We start from the raw sequence: 17,926 nt of genomic DNA on the forward strand, positions 1-17,926 counted from the left end.
CGAGCCCCACGTCGGGCTCTGGGCTGATGGCTCGGAGCCTGGAGCCTGTTTCCGATTCTGTGTCTCCCTCTCTCTCTGCCCCTCCCCCGTTCATGCTCTGTCTCTCTCTGTCCCAAAAATAAATAAAAAAAATAAATAAATAAAAAAATAAAATAAAGGCCCCTGAGACAGTGAGCCTGCAACACTGAAAACCTAAAGGGTCGGAAGAACCCTCGAGACAGGGTGTGCGAGGAGAAGGAATTGGGTATTTGTTTTTCAGCAGATACCGTGCTGATCAAGAATTTTAACAGATAGTAAAAAGGAATCCTGGCCTAAGCACCGGGAGGCTTGGTTTCCACATTCAGTTTTGCAACCAGTGTTGAGACCTTGGGCACATCTCTTTCTCTCACATGACCTCAATCCTTTCATTTGGCCATTAAACCCCAAAACAGAACAAGTCATTTGTTGAAAAGAGAGCTGTGGGGCCATCTTTGGCAACCGTGCAAAGTCAGAGTCAAAGCAGGTCTCTTCATCCGGTTTCCTACCAGAAGCAGATGCGCAGTGCTCTTAAAGTTGGTTCGATGGCCTCTGTCGAACCAAAGTGGTTTTGCCTGTGGCGTCCCCCTCCTGAAAGCAAAAGTGTATCCTGGTTGTAGCCCCTGGCTCTGATCATCTCGCAGGGATCCCATGAAAGAAGGATTCTTTCTTCCCAGGGAGCATCATTTCCGAGGTCCAGAGCAAGCGTTCTTCTCCGTTTATCTCTCCAGGCTGAACGCTCCATTTTCCTCAGCCTGTCCTGTGCGATGATCCCTGTGGCCTCAGCAGCTCAGCCACCCTTTCAGAATCCCCCAGGTGGCCAGTACCTCTTGTATTGTGATGTCACAAACTGATCTCAATGTTCCATGTGTGGTCCAACCTGGAGAGAGAGAGAGAGAGAGAGAGAGAGGAGAGACATACTGCCCAGCCTCCGTCACGAAATAGACGAGTCGAGGACCCCAGCCCCATCGCTGGTCAAGCTCTGAGCTCTGATCGTGGGACACGTATGCAGTAGCAACAGGCTTGCCTTGGGACTGTTCGAGACGGCTTATGCGGATGGTGGACACTGGGTGGCAAGTCCAGAAGTCACTTGTCAGTTGACGTCTGACAAAGGGCAATTCAGTGGACAGAGTACTGTCTTTTCAGCAAATGCAGTTGGAACAGTCAGATGTCGGTACGACAAAAAAAACGAACTTCGGCCCAGTCCTCACACCTCCTACCCAAGTGACCTCTGAATGGATTCTAAATCTAAATGTCAAACCACAAAGCTGCTGGCAGAAAACTCGAGGCAGTCTTCATGACGACCAGGCTGGGCGAATGGTTCACGTGCGTCTCAGCAAAAGCACCATGCATAAAATATTTTTTTAAAAAGACAGATAGGACTTAAATGAGAATTAAAAGTTGTCACCCTGTACAAGACCATGTTAGGAGAATGGAAGGACAGGAGACAGGTCTGGAGAGAAGATTTGCACGTTGCAAGGGCTTGTTTTTGGAAGGTATAAAGAACTCTCAAAACTTAACAGCAAGAAAACAGTCCTGCTGTTTTAAGTGGGCAAAAGACTTAAGTAGACGCATGGTACTCCGATGGCAGACAAGCGCGTGGAAAGATGCGCGGCCCCACCAGCCACTAGAGACCCGCAAGTGACGATGAGATGTGACCACACGCGCACTAGAACGGCTGAAGTGCAGACGATACTGACAATGCCAGGTGCTGGTTGGCTCCTTACGTGACTGGTAGGGAGGAAAACGGTACGGCCACTCTGGAAAACAGTCGGGCTGTTTCTTACAAAACTAAACACGTAAGAGGCGCCTGGGTGGCTCAGTTAGGCTCCGACTCTTGGTTTCGGCTCGGGTCATGATCTCACAGTTGGTGAGTTTGAGCTCCGTGTCGGGCTCTGCACTGACAGCACAGAGCTTACTTGGGATCCTGTCTCTCTCTCCCTCTCTCTCTGCCCCTCCTGCTTGCGCTCACTTGTGCTCTCTCTCTCTCTCAAACATTAAAAAAAGTGAAAGAGCATGTATTCACGTTTAAAAAAATAAACATGTAAACCAGCAATTCTAATACTCCACGTTTAACCCACAGAAATGGAAACTTACACTCACTAAAAACCTGTACACGTGTGTGTGGCTGTTGATGGCAGTGCTGTTTATAATGGCCCAAACAACTCTCATGGTCTTCAACCTAATGGGTAAACAGTTTGTGATATAGCCACACAACACAACACTAGCCTGCAAACACGAAAAAAGAAAAAACCAAATTGTTTAATAAACACAACAACTTGGATGAGTCTCAGAGGCATTTTGCTGAGTGAAAGAAGCCATGGTAGAAGGTTCCATACCATATGTTTCCATTTAGCGTGGCATTCTCCAGAAGAAAGGGACTGTGCTGGAGAACAGATCCGTGGCTGCTAGGGGTATATGGGTTGGGGGTGGGGGGCAGGTGTGGCCACTCAGGGTTAGCTACAGGGAGGTGGGGGAGGGACGGATGTGACGATGCCACAGATCTGTACGGGTACTGGATTCATTGAAATGATTTACATTGAGACCAAACGCCATTATTTTTTAATGTTTTTGGTTGGTCTCTCAACCAAAAGTTCTGAGAAACCAACAAGAAAGCTCCAGTAATTTGAATGATGAAAATGTTTCTCGTTACTATGTTCCTCTGGATTTATTTTCTTTGTAGTTAACTAAATCTAGCCAGGTGTCCTGTTCCAATGCTCAGTAGAACCATTAGAAGTCGTGGAAAGGAGGCAGAGGTTTGGCAACCTAAGAGTCCTCAGTGTGCGGCTTGAGAAATGAGGAATTCTCGGGTCGAGTCCACAGACTTCTGCTCTGTTCTGGAGACTGTGTTCTGGGGAGGCCTCTGCACTCAGAAGGGCCCTCGCTTTGTCGTGTTTTCTCTCCACTTTCTGGAAAGCTGAGATAACTTAGAATTGTCACCCTGGAAGGTGTCCTTTCTACTGTGGTTTCTGATGGGGGCCAAAATGATGGGATGATTTTTTCCAACAATCTCAAAGGCCCCCCTCCCCCCCCCGCCATTAATTCATAGCCCACTTGAAAGCATGTTTTTGTCTGCATTTGGAGCATTTTTTACTAATGGCTTTATTGAGATATGTTACATACCATAGAGTTTGTGTACTGGAAGCACACAGTTAGTGGTTTTAGTGAATGCAGTCGTGCCCCCATGACCGCGGTGTGCTTTTTGTCACCTCAGAAGCAAGTTCTGTGGCAGTCACCCTCCGGACCCTCCAGGCCTAGACAGCCACAGATTTGCTTCAGTTCTCACGGATTTGCCTGCTCTGCACACATGTCATGAAGGGAATCACTGAGGGGTTCTCTGTGGCCAGCGTCTTTCCCCCTGCCTGGCCTCCAGGGCTCACGCACATCACAGCGCCATGCACCGCTGCTCGAGATGTCATGTCCAAACTCAAGAGGGCTCAAGTCCCTCTGTCCGAAGCCAGACTGACTTTAGTTCATCCCCCTGAAGGGGACGCAGAAGCAACACCGGACTGAGATAATGGGACCTACGGCCCCCCCTGCCCCCCCCCCGCCCCCCGGCTGGTGTTCGCAAGGGTTCTGTTTGGGGAGAGGGGGCCGACGGGGGAGGAGAGGGGCCTTAATTTACCTTCTGTGTCTTTCTGTGGTTTGAGTTGTCTACCTTTCAACAAATACAGCCTTAAAACGAGCCATCTGAGCGGGGAGCTCGCGCCTCCCCTCTTTTTTTTACTTTGTATCCCTCTTTTTAAAAAAAGTATCTAAGAAATCAGTTATTTTTAAAGTTTCACTGGCATTATTTTTTAACTATTACCCCCCCCCCCGAGATTTTTCAGTTACATTACAGAGTTGGTTCTGTATTACATACGTACGTGGCCACGATTATTGTTTCTAGTAGTTAGTATTTCTCTGGATCCTCAATCATGTTTTTCTCCTTAAATTGTGTTTGTATCAGAGTTGCTACCTTGGGGTTCTTTTACTTAGATTTGCCCTGTGACTTTTCCATGCCTTAATTTTCCATCTTGAATTACCTTTTCGTTTGAACTGTCTTGCGTAAACTGCACAATTCTGGTGCTTGTTTTCTGTCGTGTCCCACAATCCCTGTCTCTTGACCGGTGATTTTTAACCAGTTTGTGGTAGGCGGGTCACTGCTGTCACATGAGTACAGCTGCCTTCAAACCGGGCCACGTGTGTTCCTGGGGCTCCCCTGGCAAGGATGGCTTGAAGCAATCCGTTTCCGGAGCCCCCGTTTCCATCCGTACTCCGTGCTGACTTGGGTCTGTCTGCCAGTGTGCCTGTGGGGTGCTGGCTCCCTTTCCCCACGCCACCTTTCAGAATTGCTCTGTTCTCACTCGAGCAGACGGGCACGTCGCAGCCTTTCCAAATCTTAGGAAGATTCACTGCCTCCGGCTAACCCAGCCCTCAGCAGACCAAACAGAGGACTAATTTGAGGTGCACTGGCCCCGAAGGAGAGTCTCCTGGGAGCAGAGGAAGCAGCCCTGGGGAACGTGGAAGAGGGCAGCTTTCATTTCAGCAAGGCCACCAAGTCACGGCGTAGCGCCACGCCTCATCTATCGGGTTGTCTGTTGAAAATTAAAGACGTGGGGCGCCTGGGTGGCTCCATCAGTTCAGCGTCCGACTCTTGATTTCGGTTCATGAGATCAAGCCCCATGCCCGGCTCTGCGCTGACAGCAGGGAGCCTGCTTGGGATTCTCTCTCTCCTTATCTGCCCTTCCTCCCCACGTCTCAAAACAAAGAAACTTAAAAACTTAGGGGCGCCTGGGTGGCTCAGTCGGTTGAGCGTCCGACGTCGGCTCAGGTCATGATCTCACAGTTCGTGAGTTCGAGCCCCGCGTCGGGCTCTGTGCTGACCGCTCAGAGCCTGGAGCCTGCTTCGGATTCTGTGTCCCCCTCTCTCTCTCTCTGCCCCCCCCCGCCCCCCCCCCACTCTGTCTCTCTCTCCTTCAAAAATAAATAAACATTAAAAAAAATTTTTTTTAACTTAAAAGACTTCAGAGATGGTATGCTCTCACTTTGAAGTGTATAAGCATGTTTGATTTGGAAAATCAGTCAGAATCTTTCTGATAGCAAGTCAATCTGAGTTGGCTGCCTAGCTTGAGTAAACAGGCTGTGCCGGTTATGTTTTATGACAGACCTTTTTCATGAATTGAAAGAGCTTAGGGGGCGCCTGGCTGATTCAGCCAGTCAGTGTGTGACTCTTGATTGCAGGGTTGTGAGTTCGAGCCTGTGTAATCTCTACACGATGGGGGAGTAGAGATTACTTAAAAATAAAATCTTAAAGAGGTGCTGGGTGGCTCAGTCCATTAAGTGTCGACTTCGGCTCAGGTCATGATCTTGCGGTTTGTGAGTTCGAGCCCCACATCGGGCTCTGTGCGGACAGCTCAGAGCCTGGAACCTGCTTCCGATGCTGTGTCTCCCTCTCTCTCTCTGCCCCCCCCCCCGATTGTGCTCTGTCTCTCTCTCTCAAAAATAAATAGACACTTAAAAAAATTTTTTTTAATCTTAAAAAAAAAGCTTAAGCTCACATATTAAATTGTATTTATAAATTTAACGTCCTTAATGTACATATACCACATATAATGTTTCTAAACATTAAGTCCTTTGCAACCATCTAAACTTACCAGGAAGAATTACAGATGCCACCTAAAAAAAATATGCAATAGGATACATAATTTTCCTAAATATTCCTAGAGGGTACACAAGCAGAAAAAATTAGGAGATGAGAGTAATAGCACTTACTTCTGTCTTATTCTATATTTTCTATATTTTTAAAATGCTTTTTCTCCTTTTCTTTCCTCCTGCCTCACCTTCTGGATATATATATTAAATTGTCTTCAGTTGAATTCAAAGCCATACGCTCTATTTCATTCTCCTGGCTGCACCTCCTAACCTATTGTGACCCCGTGCTTGTGCTTCTTTTTTGTTGTCGTCGTTTTAAGGCTTCTCGAGGTTCAGGCCTGCCCAGTCATCCACACTCTCTTCCCTTCCTCTGCTCCACATAGACTCATACCCATGCCTACAAACGTTGGTGTATCTGGAACTTTTGTCCTAAATTATAGCTACACTTGCTTTAAAAATGGTTTTGATTATCATTCTTATCAAACACAATTAAACCTCAGGCAATAGAAAACTTCACTACATTTTTGCTTCCCCCGATTTTTTGAACTATTTTTAAAGCCGTTTCAATCTGCGAGTCCACAGTATCATGTACGTTCATGGCGCTGTGGAGCCATTGCCCCGCTCCAGTTTCCAAACATCTTCATCCCCCCCTAAAGGAAGCTCCATACTCATTCAGCAGTCTCTTCCCATGCCTCCCCCCCCACCCCGCCGCCATTAAATATATTTTTGAGGTTTTGACATCTTGGGGGGTGGGGTTTGCTGGCCAGGGAGAGAGCCCTCACAGAGCTAGCGGGTTCCTGTAGACAGTAAATTCATGGTGGGGCCACTTCTTATCGACAGACCAGCCCGTCCCAGTCCATACCCCCAACACCTCCTTTATCAGGCTCCCAGTCCCCGACGCCGGGATTTCTCCTGCCCCAAACAACCCCAGACAACTGGGAACAGCCCCTGTCCCCTCAAGCCTGCTGGAATTATTGAAACTAGCATTTACTCTGCTCCCCCTGCTCTGCCTTTCCCACAGAAGCCCCGAGAAAAGCTGTGGCCTCTGCTTCCCCCTCGCTCTTCCCTGCCCCCCAGCAACACTGGTGCCTAACACCGTGCCTCTTGTTTAAGGGGAGCTGTGAGTGGCATCAGACTCTTCTTTCCGCAGCTTCGTCGTCACTCGGACACCTTCATAAACTAAGACCCAGGCACAGATTATTGCCGCCACCCGCGACAACACGAATCCGTGACCTGTGCGAATTTGCCTCGTCTGCGTATCTCCTAGAAATGGAGTCATACGACGTGTGTCCTTTCGCGGCTGGCTGCTTTCACTTAGCATCGTATGTTCGAGGTTCATTCACGTCATAGCCTGTGTCACTACTTCCTTTTTAGGAAGCATCCCCTGGGATCATGACCTGAGCCGAGATAAAGAGTCGGACATTCAACCGACTGAGCCACCCAGGTTCCCCAACACTTATATTTTTATAACCAAAAAAAAAAAAAATCACTCGGTTCTTCTTCCTCGTTGCCTATTCCCACCTCATGTTTTAAGTATCTCTCCTTATCTCTCCACTGGCATTTATTATACTTACTAATTTTTTTTCAATGTTTTATTTATTTTTAAGGCAGAGAGACACAGAGCATAAGTGGGGAAGGGGCAGAGACAGGGGAGACACAGAATCCGAAGCAGGCTCCAGGCTCCGAGCTGTCAGCACAGAGCCCAACACGGGGTTCGAACTCACGAACCACAAGATCATGACCTGAGCCAAAGTCGGACGCTCAACCGACTGAGCCCCCCGGACGCCCCTACACTTACTAAATTTTAAAATTCTCTTCCCCGTGGTATAGGTCTTCCAAAGAAGAAACTCATTTCTGTGTTCCTTTTACTCTCACATCACCACATCACAACTTCGCTTCCCACACCAGATGTGTGGGTTGTTGTGAATCACAGAAGGTGCCCATTTCACTTAGATCACACTGAATCTAGTTCAGGAAGTGAGGACAAAGACCAAATATAACAGAAGATGCTCCCATTGCTCTTACGCTTTGGAGATTCCAGGGGTTTGGGGAGCTGCAGGCCAGAAACTGGGACACAGATCAAATACATATTTATTATATATCACAGGTTGCTTCATTTGTTGTTTCTCTTCCAGGTCTGTAATAAGTGCAAGCATATAATAGAGATGTTAGAACTTTCCCCTGTGAGTTCATCATTGTTTCCTTGGAGCGTTTGTTTGGCTTGGCTGGTGATGTCTATTTATGCTGCAGATGAGTTTGGCCAGGAGCTCAGTTGGGATAGAAGTTTGTAGGGGCAAAGCACCCTGGTATTGCGTTCTCGGCTCAAACATTCCCTTTGCAAATGCTGACGTTTGAAAAGCCAGACCATATCAGTATCCTCTCTGTACACCAGTGATTCACGTACTTCCTGAGTACCGGTCTTCAGCAGAACAGTTTAACAAACATTCTGAACACCCGGTATGGATACCAAGAATTGTGCCGAGCACAGCTGGGTATAAAAGAATAAAACAGGTAGCCCCTCCCTAAAGAACAACCATCTGTGACAATTAAACTGATAATATAGTAAAATGCAGAAGAAACATAACAGCAGGAACAATTTTGTCTATCGTGGGGGCTCAGTAAACACTTGACCGAAGAGGTGGATCTTGAAGGGCAAACCCAGCTTTGATTGCGTTTGGTCATGCAGCTTTGCCAACAGGTTTTCCCGTGTCAGTGGTGGTAACTAATTCTCTGTAGCCATTTCTCCACCCTCTTTTCCGTTCCTAGGAAGTGAGGACCTTCCTATCAGAACACTCTTTTTTTTTAAAGCACAAATTTCATGAAAAACCAGCATGATAAAGCAGATTTTTTTCTATGTTTCTTAGTCAAAGACCCTTTTATGCTCAAACATCCCACCAAGAGAGAGTAGAGGAGAAAGGAGTCCATTTTACAGAAAAGGAAACTAAGAGCCACAAAACTTAGATAACTTTCCCGAGCCGCACAAGTCTTTGAATTCAGTCTCCTAAGTACAGTGCCCTTTAGTGTAGCTCCCTGATTTGTTATCAGTCACTCTGCTGTCTATTGGGATCTAGACACATGGACAGTCTTTCAAATCAAGTCGATATAGTTGTCGGTTACTGAGCATTTACTGTGTTCAAGATGCACAGCCAAATGCCTTAGCATTTAGTATCCTGTGTGAGATTTGGTGACCTTTCCTTGCATTCACTCACTCATTCATATATTCATCATGCAGTTAACATTTACCCTGTACCTACTACATCCTAAACAGTGTACTAAGTGCTGAGTTCAATTCATAGTAATACATTCTAAGGTGCTGCCTTAAACAAGACATTTCTCTCTTTTTTTTTTTTTTTAAGTTTATTTTTGAGAGAGAGAGAGAACGAGAACGAGTGGGGGAGGGGCAGAGAGAGAGGAGACAGAGAAACCCAAGTAGGTTCCCTGCCATCAGTGCAGAGTTCAATGTGGGGCTAGAACTCACGAACCACGAGATCATGACCTGAGCCGAAATCAAGAGTCGGATGCTTAACCAACTGAGCCACCCAGGCGCCCCTCAAACAGGACATTTCTTAACGCTCTCACTGAATTGCTCTTCAGATGTTAACAGCTCCTATCCTATTTTTCTAGCATTTTCTATTGCCTTGACACGATTGATTTAGGAATTGGTGCTGTACCTGCAGTTCATAGTTATTCACGTGGCCAGTCCTTTGATGGAACAGATGAGGAGGCCAGGATTGAGAGTAGAGAAGTAAATGCCCAAGGATGTGTGGTGTATCAGTGAGAAAGCAGGGGCACGAATCCGTATCTCATAACACCCTGGCCAGAAATCTTTCCACATTTCTTACTCCTCATAATTTTGCACAAGTGCCTTATTGAAGTTAGACGGCAGAGTTAAAAGAATGCCCTCAGAAGGTGCACTCTTCCCGCTTATCTACTTATTGAAACTGAGAAAAGACAGTTGTCACATGACTGGAGGACAGAGGAGAGGAAGGATGGAGGTGAAAGGCACATTCTCACGGTGAAGATGTTTACACTCAGGCTAACATCTTCAGGAAGCGCTCAGAAAATGAAAACGAGTACCCTTTGGTAGTTTCATAATCATCGACTTCTGCTGCAAGCCACGACAGCATGATGATCACGGACTTGCTCTCTTGACAAAAAACCCGTGAAACTGAACAAAATGTACGAAGCACCTGAATATCAGGATACTTAAAAATTCACATAAAATACTAAATTCTTGCTGTTTTCAGGCATTGACAGGTAGCACAGGACTCCATTTCTTGAGTGCAGAAACATTGAGAAGCCCCACAGTGGCTCTGGCTTTCTGCCTGGGACTCCTTTTTGGTTTTGGCACAAAGTGGTGGGGCTCCAGCCGAAAGGTGACCTTAATGAGCTCAGAAGGCAGATACATATTGGAATTCCAGGCTTCTGAAATAGCTGGATGTTGCAGGGCAGAGAAACAGAGAAGAGGAAGCCTCGTGGTGGGAGCAGGGATAGCAGAGTTTTGTGTAGGGGTTCACTTTGGGTAGCTGGCTAAGGGCTGGCCGGCTATGCACGTGTAGAATGAGACTGTCTAGGGGGCGCCTGGATGGCGCAGTCGGTGAAGCATCCGACTTCAGCCAGGTCACGATCTCGCGGCCCGTGAGTTCGAGCCCCGCGTCGGGCTCTGGGCTGACGGCTCGGAGCCTGGAGCCCGTTTCCGATTCTGTGTCTCCCTCTCTCTCTCTGCCCCTCCCCCGTTCATGCTCTGTCTCTCTCTGTCCCAAAAATAAATTAAAAAAAAAACAAAAAACAAACAAACAAAAAAAAAAAAACGTTGAGACTGTCTAGGAGGCCTGCAGAAGGGCTAAGAACTGAATGATGATGCCCAAGTTCATGCAGTGCTGGGACGTGTTGGAGATTCTAGTCAGCCTTAATGAAGAGACCTCACTGAGCACCTCAGGCATTCAGTTGAGACCCCAGAACAACCATACCTTAGGAGTGAGGGTGGTGCCCTTGAGTAAGGGCTACCCCCTAGGGCTAAGTTCAAAATGGAAAAAGAACTTAAAGAATTAATACACACTTGATCGCACTGAAAGAATCTTCCAGTAATTTACCTGCCTGCTAGGACAAATTGAGTACCTTTAAAGGAAGACAGTATAACCCAGACTCTGCAGCGTGTCATAACGATGTCTAACATGCAGTCATAAATTTGTGAACATATAAAGAGCCAGAAGATGTGAGGGGGAAAAGCAATCAGTAGACCCTTAAGTGATGCTTAAGTTTGAATTTGCAGGCAGGTGCTTCCAAGTTGCTGTTACAAATATGCTCAAAGACTTAGAAGATGGATACAGTGAGCAAACATACAGAGAAATGGAAATTGTAAAAAGAAATTTACCAAATGGAAATTCTAGTACTAGAGGTGAAATTTTAAAATTCACTGGATGAGACCCACAAAAGTGGCTCAGAGATTGTATTAAAAAGGTTTAGTGGACTTGGATACTGATCAATAGAAATCATCTAAAAACCAGGGAAATCGCATTGGGAAAAATTAACAGAGCCTTGGTGACTTTGGGGGATGATACCAAGAGGGCTAAATGTGTGTGATTGGAATCCTTGAGGAAGAGGAGAAAGGGAATGGGGCAGAAGGATAATGCTTGAGGAAATAACTACCAAAACCTTCCCAAACTTGCTGAAAAACCTTAACTCACATATCCAAGAATCTCGGCAAACGCCTAGCAGGATAAATACAAAGAAAACCACACTTAAGCCCATCATAGTCACGCTGCTGGAAACCAAGAAAAGGAAAATATTCAAAGCAACCAGGGAAGATATGGTACATTATATACAGAGGATGATGATATAAATGATGGCTGGCTTCTCATCAGAAACCGTGGATGTCAGAGACAGTGGAACAATGTTTTTTTTTTTTTCAACGTTTTTTTTTTTTTAATTTATTTTTGGGACAGAGAGAGACAGAGAATGAACGGGGGAGGGGCAGAGAGAGAGGGAGACACAGAATTGGAAACAGGCTCCAGGCTCCAAGCCATCAGCCCAGAGCCTGACGCGGGGCTCGAACTCACGGACCGCGAGATCGTGACCTGGCTGAAGTCGGACGCTTAACCGACTGCGCCACCCAGGCGCCCCAACAATGTTTTTTTTAACTGCTAAAAGAAAAAAAAAATCTCAAAATTCTCTATTCAGAAAAAAGTACCTTCAGGTATGTTGGCAAAATAAAGGTGTTTTTCAAATAAAAGAAAGCTAAAGGATTTGTTGTAGTGGTATACCTGCTGTTATATTCCTCAGCTGAAGAACAATGATGGAAACTCAGGTGTCTAGGAAGGGATGAGGAGTACTTGAAAGGATAAGTATATAAGTAAATAGACTTTTTCTCGTGAAATATATATATTTATATGTGGATGTGTACATGACCGTGTAAAGCAAAAATATATTAATGTATAACATTGTATTGTGACTAATACATGTGATGACTGTCCCGTGAAGGATGGGAGTGCATTTATGTGATTGCTGTGTACTTAACACTTTACAGGAAGTAGCACAACAGTAACTCTGAGTATACTGTACAAAGTTATGAATGTATATTGCAATCCCTCGAAGACGTCTAGATAATAATGTGAAGGGGCCCCTCGGTGACTCCGTCAGTTAGGCGTCCAACTGTTGATTTTGGCTCAAGCCATGATCTCACAGAGGTGAGAGTGAGCCCTGCACCGGGCTCTGCACTGTTACTGCGGAGCCTGCTTGGGATTCTCTCACTCCCTCTCTCTCTCTGCCCTTCTCCTGCCTGCCCACGTGCTCTCTCTCGAAATACACATTAATATAATCATAATAATGTAAAGAGGTATAGCTAAAAAGTCCATAGAGAACTTAAAATGGAATTCTAAAAAGTAATTTATCCCAGAGAATGTGGGAAAAGAGAAACAGGGAAACCAAAACAGATGAAACAAACAGAAAACAGCAAGATCGTAGACCTATGTGCAAACATGTCGATAAATTACATGTAAATAGACTAAACACGCCAGTTAAAAGATAGAGATTGTCAGACCAGGTGGAAGTGCAGGGCTCAATTGTGTACTGTCTGTAAGAGACACTCTTTAAATACAAAAGTAAAAGAGGCTGAAAGTAAACGGACGTGTAGCGGGCAGAGTGATGCTCCCATCCCGCCTTAATCCCCAGGCTGTGAACATGTTACCTTAGGTGGCAAAAGGGACTTTGCAGATATGATCGGAGTTATGCACCTAGAGATGAGGCAGCTATCCTGATTATCCAGTGGGGGCTGGTCTAATCCCATGAGTTGTTAAAAGTGGAGAACCTAAAGAAGAAAATGGTAACTGTGTGAGGCGATGAACGTGTTCATTAGCTTGACCATGGCGGTTATTTCCCAACGTATACGTATATCAAGACATCAAGCCATACACCTCAAATGTAGATAAATGATATGTTTATATGTATATACAGTTTTTGTCAGTTATACCTCAATAAGGATGAAAATAATAAAAGCCCCCCCCCCCCCCCCCCCCCCCCCGCCAAAAGACCCCTCAGATATGGCCAAGAGACACGACCACAGTGCAGAACCTTTCCTGGCTCTGGTCAGAAATAGATGTTAGATTGGAAGGGTGAACGGTAGTGGTTCTGCATTCCTGGCTTTGGAGGAGGAGGAGGGGGCCATGAGGAAGGAGCATAGGTGGCCTCTCGAAGCTGAGAAAGGCCAGGAAATTCTCCTTTAGAGCCTCCAGAGGGAAATATAGCACTTCCAACACCTTGGTTTTAGCTCAGTGAGACCCGTGAGATCTATGTCGGACTTCTGACCTATTATCTTTCAAAACTGAGATAACAGATTTGTATTAAAAACTGTCAGTGTGCAGTAATTTTCTACAGCAGCAACAGAAAACCATATGGGATGGAGAAGGATACACCAAGCAAATAGCATAAGAACCTGCACAACTACGTTAATACCAGATAAAGTAAACTTAACGACACAAACTGTTACCAGTGATAAAGAGGGACATTTCCTACTGATCGGAGGGTCAGTTCATCAGGAAGATATTTTAGTCATGAAAGTATATGTACCCCAATGACAGCTCCAAAATACATGTAGTAAAATCGCAGAATTAAAGAGAATAATAGACAAATCACCAGTTGGAGATGTTAAACCTTTTTCTCATCAGTTGATGGAACAATTAGACAAAAACAAATCAGCAAACCAGTAAGGACTTTGATCTGAACAACACTTGACCTAATTTCCATTTTTAGAACACTATACCCAATTTTAGGACACATGTCCTTGTGCACATAGTACATTCACCAAGGTAAACCTCACGCTGGGCCATGAAACAGGTCTCTGTAAATTTTAAAAGATTGGAATCAGGGGCGCTGGGTGGTGCAGTTGGTTAAGTGGCTGACTTCAGCTCAGGTCATGATCTCACAGTTCGTGAGTTTGAGCCCCACATCGGGCTCTGTGCTGACAGCTGAGAGCCTGGAGCCTGCTTCGGGGTCTGTCTCTCTCTCTCTCTCTCTCTCTCTCTCTCTCTCTTTCTCTCTCTCCCTCCCTCTCTGCCCCTCCCTCTTTAAAAAAAAAAAAGATTGAAATCATACCAGGAAAAACAAAAAGTTACACTAATTACGTTCTTTGACCACAATAGAATTAGAAATAAGTAACAATAACAGATACTTTAAAAACACCAAATATTTAGAAATTAAAATACTTCTAAATAAGCTATAGATAAAAGAAATCATATGGAAAAAATAGAAAATATTTTGAACTAAAGGAAAACGAAAAGCACAATATGTCTAAATTTGTGGTTTGCACCTAAAGCAGTGCTCAAAAGGGAATGTGTATCTTTGAAAGCCTTTTAAAATACATTTTCAGGGCGCCTGGGTGACTCAGGCGGTTAAGCGTCCGACTTCGGCTCAGGTCATGATCTCACCGTTCGTGAGTTCGAGCCCCGCATCAGGCTCTGTGCTGACAGCTGGGAGCCTGGAGCCTGCTTCGGATTCTCCCCCTCCCTCTGCCCCAACCCACTCGCATTCTGTCTCTGTCTCTCTCAAAAATAAGTCAAAACATTAAAAAAAAATTTTTTTTTAATTTTTTTAAAATACATTTTCAACCTTCAAAGTACTTTCTAGCTTAGCTGTCCGGCTAGAACTGCTCTTCCTACACTACTCTGTGCAGCTGTTTCCCGCTGTATCAATCATAACATCTTAATACCTTTGGCCGTTAGCTTTTCAGTGATTGTGTGTTGGTTCTGGGACAAGGCCTCTCTGTGGCCCCAGTTAATTTGGGACCAAGGGTTGGGAATGGACCTTATCTCCACGAGAGCCCGGTGGAGGCAGGCAAAGTAAGGGTCGTTACCCCCATTTCACAGTTGAGGAAACTGAAGCCCCAGGGCCTCTTGATGAACAAGTAACAGGGCTAGGTTTCCTGTGTTCCCCACACATTGCTTTTCCTCGCAGGCCCTCAGCTGCCAGCTGAGATCTCCCCGTCAGAAGTGTCTCCCCAGCAGAGGTGCAAAACGGGTACTAAGGTCAATATTAAACCTTTAGCAGCTGTTAAAACATCATCATGTAGCCTTGTGTCCTCCGGAGGACCGGTGAGGATACTTCTGAGTTTTCTCGGGGCCTTTTCATAAAAGCCTTTAGGGAGCCACCCGCCCTGACCTCCCCTTTCTAGGGCAGGTGGGAGAACCTGGGCCCAGACCTTTCAGGTGGCTGAGGCCGAGCGGGGAGGCCCTGAGCTGGGGGGGCAGCCAGTACCACCGCAGGCCCTGCGCCCAGCCTGCCGCTGCGCCCTCGCAGGAAGTGCTTCGGGGCTTGAGGCCCCGGCCTGCGAGGCCTGCGAGTTTCAGGCGGCGGTGGCTCCCGGCCGCCCACGCTGCTGGGGCTCTGCACTGTGAGCCTCTTGTTTCTCTATTTTCTACCTAGGTTTCAGTTTGTAACTGGGGTTTATTTCCCCTTTGTCTCTGGTTCAGCTTCCTTTTCCTGTTTGGTTTGAAGTTGAGTCTAAAAATCAAGTTTGCTGCCCTCCGAGGGTCTGTGGTCCTCTGATCGGCAGAGCCTGTGGAGTACAGGACTCACCTCCTCAGGGTTCCCTGTGCTAAAGCCTTTCAGCCATGGCCACGGGGTGAGTATGGGGACCAAAAAGGGGACAGAAGAGTGGCTGGAGGAGACCTAGAATCGTAACGGTGTAGAGCTGAAGGGACCACAGAAATCATCTCGGATTGCCTTGTTATAATAATGGGGAAACCGAGGACCGAGGACAAGGGACTTACCCAGGGTCACCCAGCAAGTTCGTGACTGAGCCCATCCACTCTTCATCTGCTGGCCTGTCATTACATGGGCCCGTGTCTCTTACTGTCTGTGATCTTTAATGGCTTCTGTGTTGAAAGCACTCCTCAGAGATCAAACACCTGTCTTGAGTAATAGAAGGGGTTTGACGATCTAACGGGGTCCGGGTTTGGCTCTGATGCCCTTGGCTCCTCTCTCCAGAATGGCCTGAAAACATTCAGATTGTTTTCTCTAAATACTGGGGCAAATAGGGAAGCGCCGAGGTTCCTTTTGTAAGAGAAACTTCGTCAACTGACGAGCACAATCCTGACCGGCTTGAGAGAGTGGCAACTGACTTAGGCTGTCGGCTACTCAGACCTGCTGCTCAGCTCTTGGGTGGGCGGCAGCCAGGCCACACTGTTCCCATCGGATCGTGACTGCTCTCTCTAAAGATGGGGAGACACTCCCTAGCCTGTGACCCCATGGAAGATTGTAGGCGATAGGAGTTTTATCCTGGGGGATAAATCTGGGGGTTTTGGTGTTGACTTGATTAAACTCATTATAAGTTTGTGTCTTAGCATAAAATGATAATCCCTCACCTCACAAAGTACTTCTCAGTTTCCAAAATGCCGTTTCAATGGCATTGGGGTTGATCAGGGCGGTAGCATCACTCCTGTTTTGCGGGTGAGGAGGCCCAGCCTCTGCAAAGTCGTGCCGCCCGGGCAGGGTCGCGTGTGGCGGGGAGAGGAGGGATGGCCGCACCTAGCGGTTTTTCCAGGGCACAGCACAGGCACTGTGGCAGCATTTTACAGTGAGCTAATAAAACCGGCCCTACAGTAAGGAGATCTTGGCCGACGCTCCCGCTCAGCAGAAGAGGGGATTTGGTGAGGGGGCGTCGCAGCCTTGGCCAGGCCGCCGGAATCCTTTCCTTCAGGCCCAGAGTCGCCAGGGCCAGGAAAACACGCCGTCCTCTTTATGGTTGGCTTTATTCCTGCTCCTTTGCAGCTGGTTTTCTGTCATTTTAGTGATTTTCCTATAACTTTAAAGGACTTGTGGGTGGGGCTGTGGAGAACAGAATACTTGCACCTCAAAGGCATGTGAACGTCCACAGTGGGAAGGGACCAAAGTCATTTTCAGCTGTGAGGTACAGTGTGAATAGCTCAGGCCGTTCACTCTGGCCTGTCAACCGCCGCTTGCAGGAAGGTACGTCGGAAGTGAACGGGAGGAAACCACACGGGTTTTTAAAGGTCTTTTAAAATTGTCAGAGTCTTGGAATTTTCCATCTTGAAAGGCCCTTAGGAGCCTATCCACAGTAGATCATCCAGGTTAGCGGTGCTTTAGGCCTCTTGTCTCCACTTCAGCCAAAGTAAGTCTCTTTCATCTTTTTAAAGTATCCCTCCCTATTTCTTTGAGGAAAAAAGAGTGTCTTGTTGGCGATGATGCTTTTGAAGTCTGGAAGCCGCCTGAGGAGTCCAGCTCTGAGGTGCACACACCAGGAAGTGGGGGCCCAGAGCTCAGGGGTCCAGGCAGGACTTGTCTGGTGACCGAGGTAGTGGCCGACCAAACCAGAGGCCCCGCTGCCCCGCACTGCCCTCCGCACGCACAGCGCCGGCGGGCAGGGTCGGTAGCCACAAGCACGGCGGCTGGAAGGCCTTTCAGCTTTTTGGTTTTCCTCCTGCTGACAGAACAGGGTACGTACACATCCAGGTTCCTAAGTCACCGTCGTGCCTGTGCTGGGGTCACGGGGCTTTCGAGTCACGAAAACTTGTCTGCCAGGCCCAGCTCCGGCCGTCCGAGCACTCAGCTGTGGGCTGGGAGCCGGAGTGTCCGGGGCACGTGGCGGTGTCCAGCCTCCCTTCGCGGGCGGTGTCGCCCTTCTTTCTCTCAGCGGTCCTCGGGGCGGCGAGTCTCGTTTTTATCGTTTCCGCGTCACAGAGGAAGAAACCAAACCAGAGAAGGAGCAACCCGCCGGGAAACCTAGCCTTGAGCTCATGGCTCCTGACTCCAGATGCTTTGTCCT

The 17,926-nt window shown here is 47.1% G+C and overlaps 1 protein-coding gene and 2 long non-coding RNA genes across 8 annotated transcripts in view; 2 read left to right on the forward strand and 1 right to left on the reverse strand.

The window, feature by feature from the left end:
* The window catches only part of EVL (Enah/Vasp-like), a 151,895-nt gene that overhangs the window by 59,905 nt on the left and 74,064 nt on the right, over positions 1-17,926 (forward strand). Inside the window, exon 1 of one of the 5 annotated variants that reach the window (XM_058740729.1) lies at positions 15,608-15,763. The exons of the other annotated variants lie outside the window; for them this stretch is intronic. Within the exon in view, the coding sequence (XP_058596712.1) occupies positions 15,753-15,763 (11 nt within the window). The 5' untranslated portion in view covers positions 15,608-15,752. Of the gene's footprint in view, positions 1-15,607; positions 15,764-17,926 lie in introns of those variants that run through there. 5 annotated transcript variants of the gene reach the window in all.
* Positions 160-16,409, reverse strand: LOC131518108 (uncharacterized). 2 transcript variants are annotated; one of them, XR_009264916.1, is made up of 3 exons: positions 15,912-16,409; positions 12,836-12,955; positions 160-895 (listed from the first exon to the last, which is right to left on the reverse strand). It is a non-coding gene; the product is annotated as an uncharacterized LOC131518108 (long non-coding RNA). The 2 variants fall into 2 exon arrangements; XR_009264915.1 differs by lacking the exon at positions 160-895 and adding an exon at positions 8,195-8,411.
* On the forward strand, positions 890-7,755 carry LOC131518109 (uncharacterized). Its single transcript, XR_009264917.1, has 2 exons — positions 890-1,764; positions 7,257-7,755. It is a non-coding gene; the product is annotated as an uncharacterized LOC131518109 (long non-coding RNA).

The sequence above is a fragment of the Neofelis nebulosa genome, chromosome 7 (genome assembly GCF_028018385.1).
Source record: "Neofelis nebulosa isolate mNeoNeb1 chromosome 7, mNeoNeb1.pri, whole genome shotgun sequence".
NCBI lineage: Eukaryota > Metazoa > Chordata > Mammalia > Carnivora > Felidae > Neofelis > Neofelis nebulosa.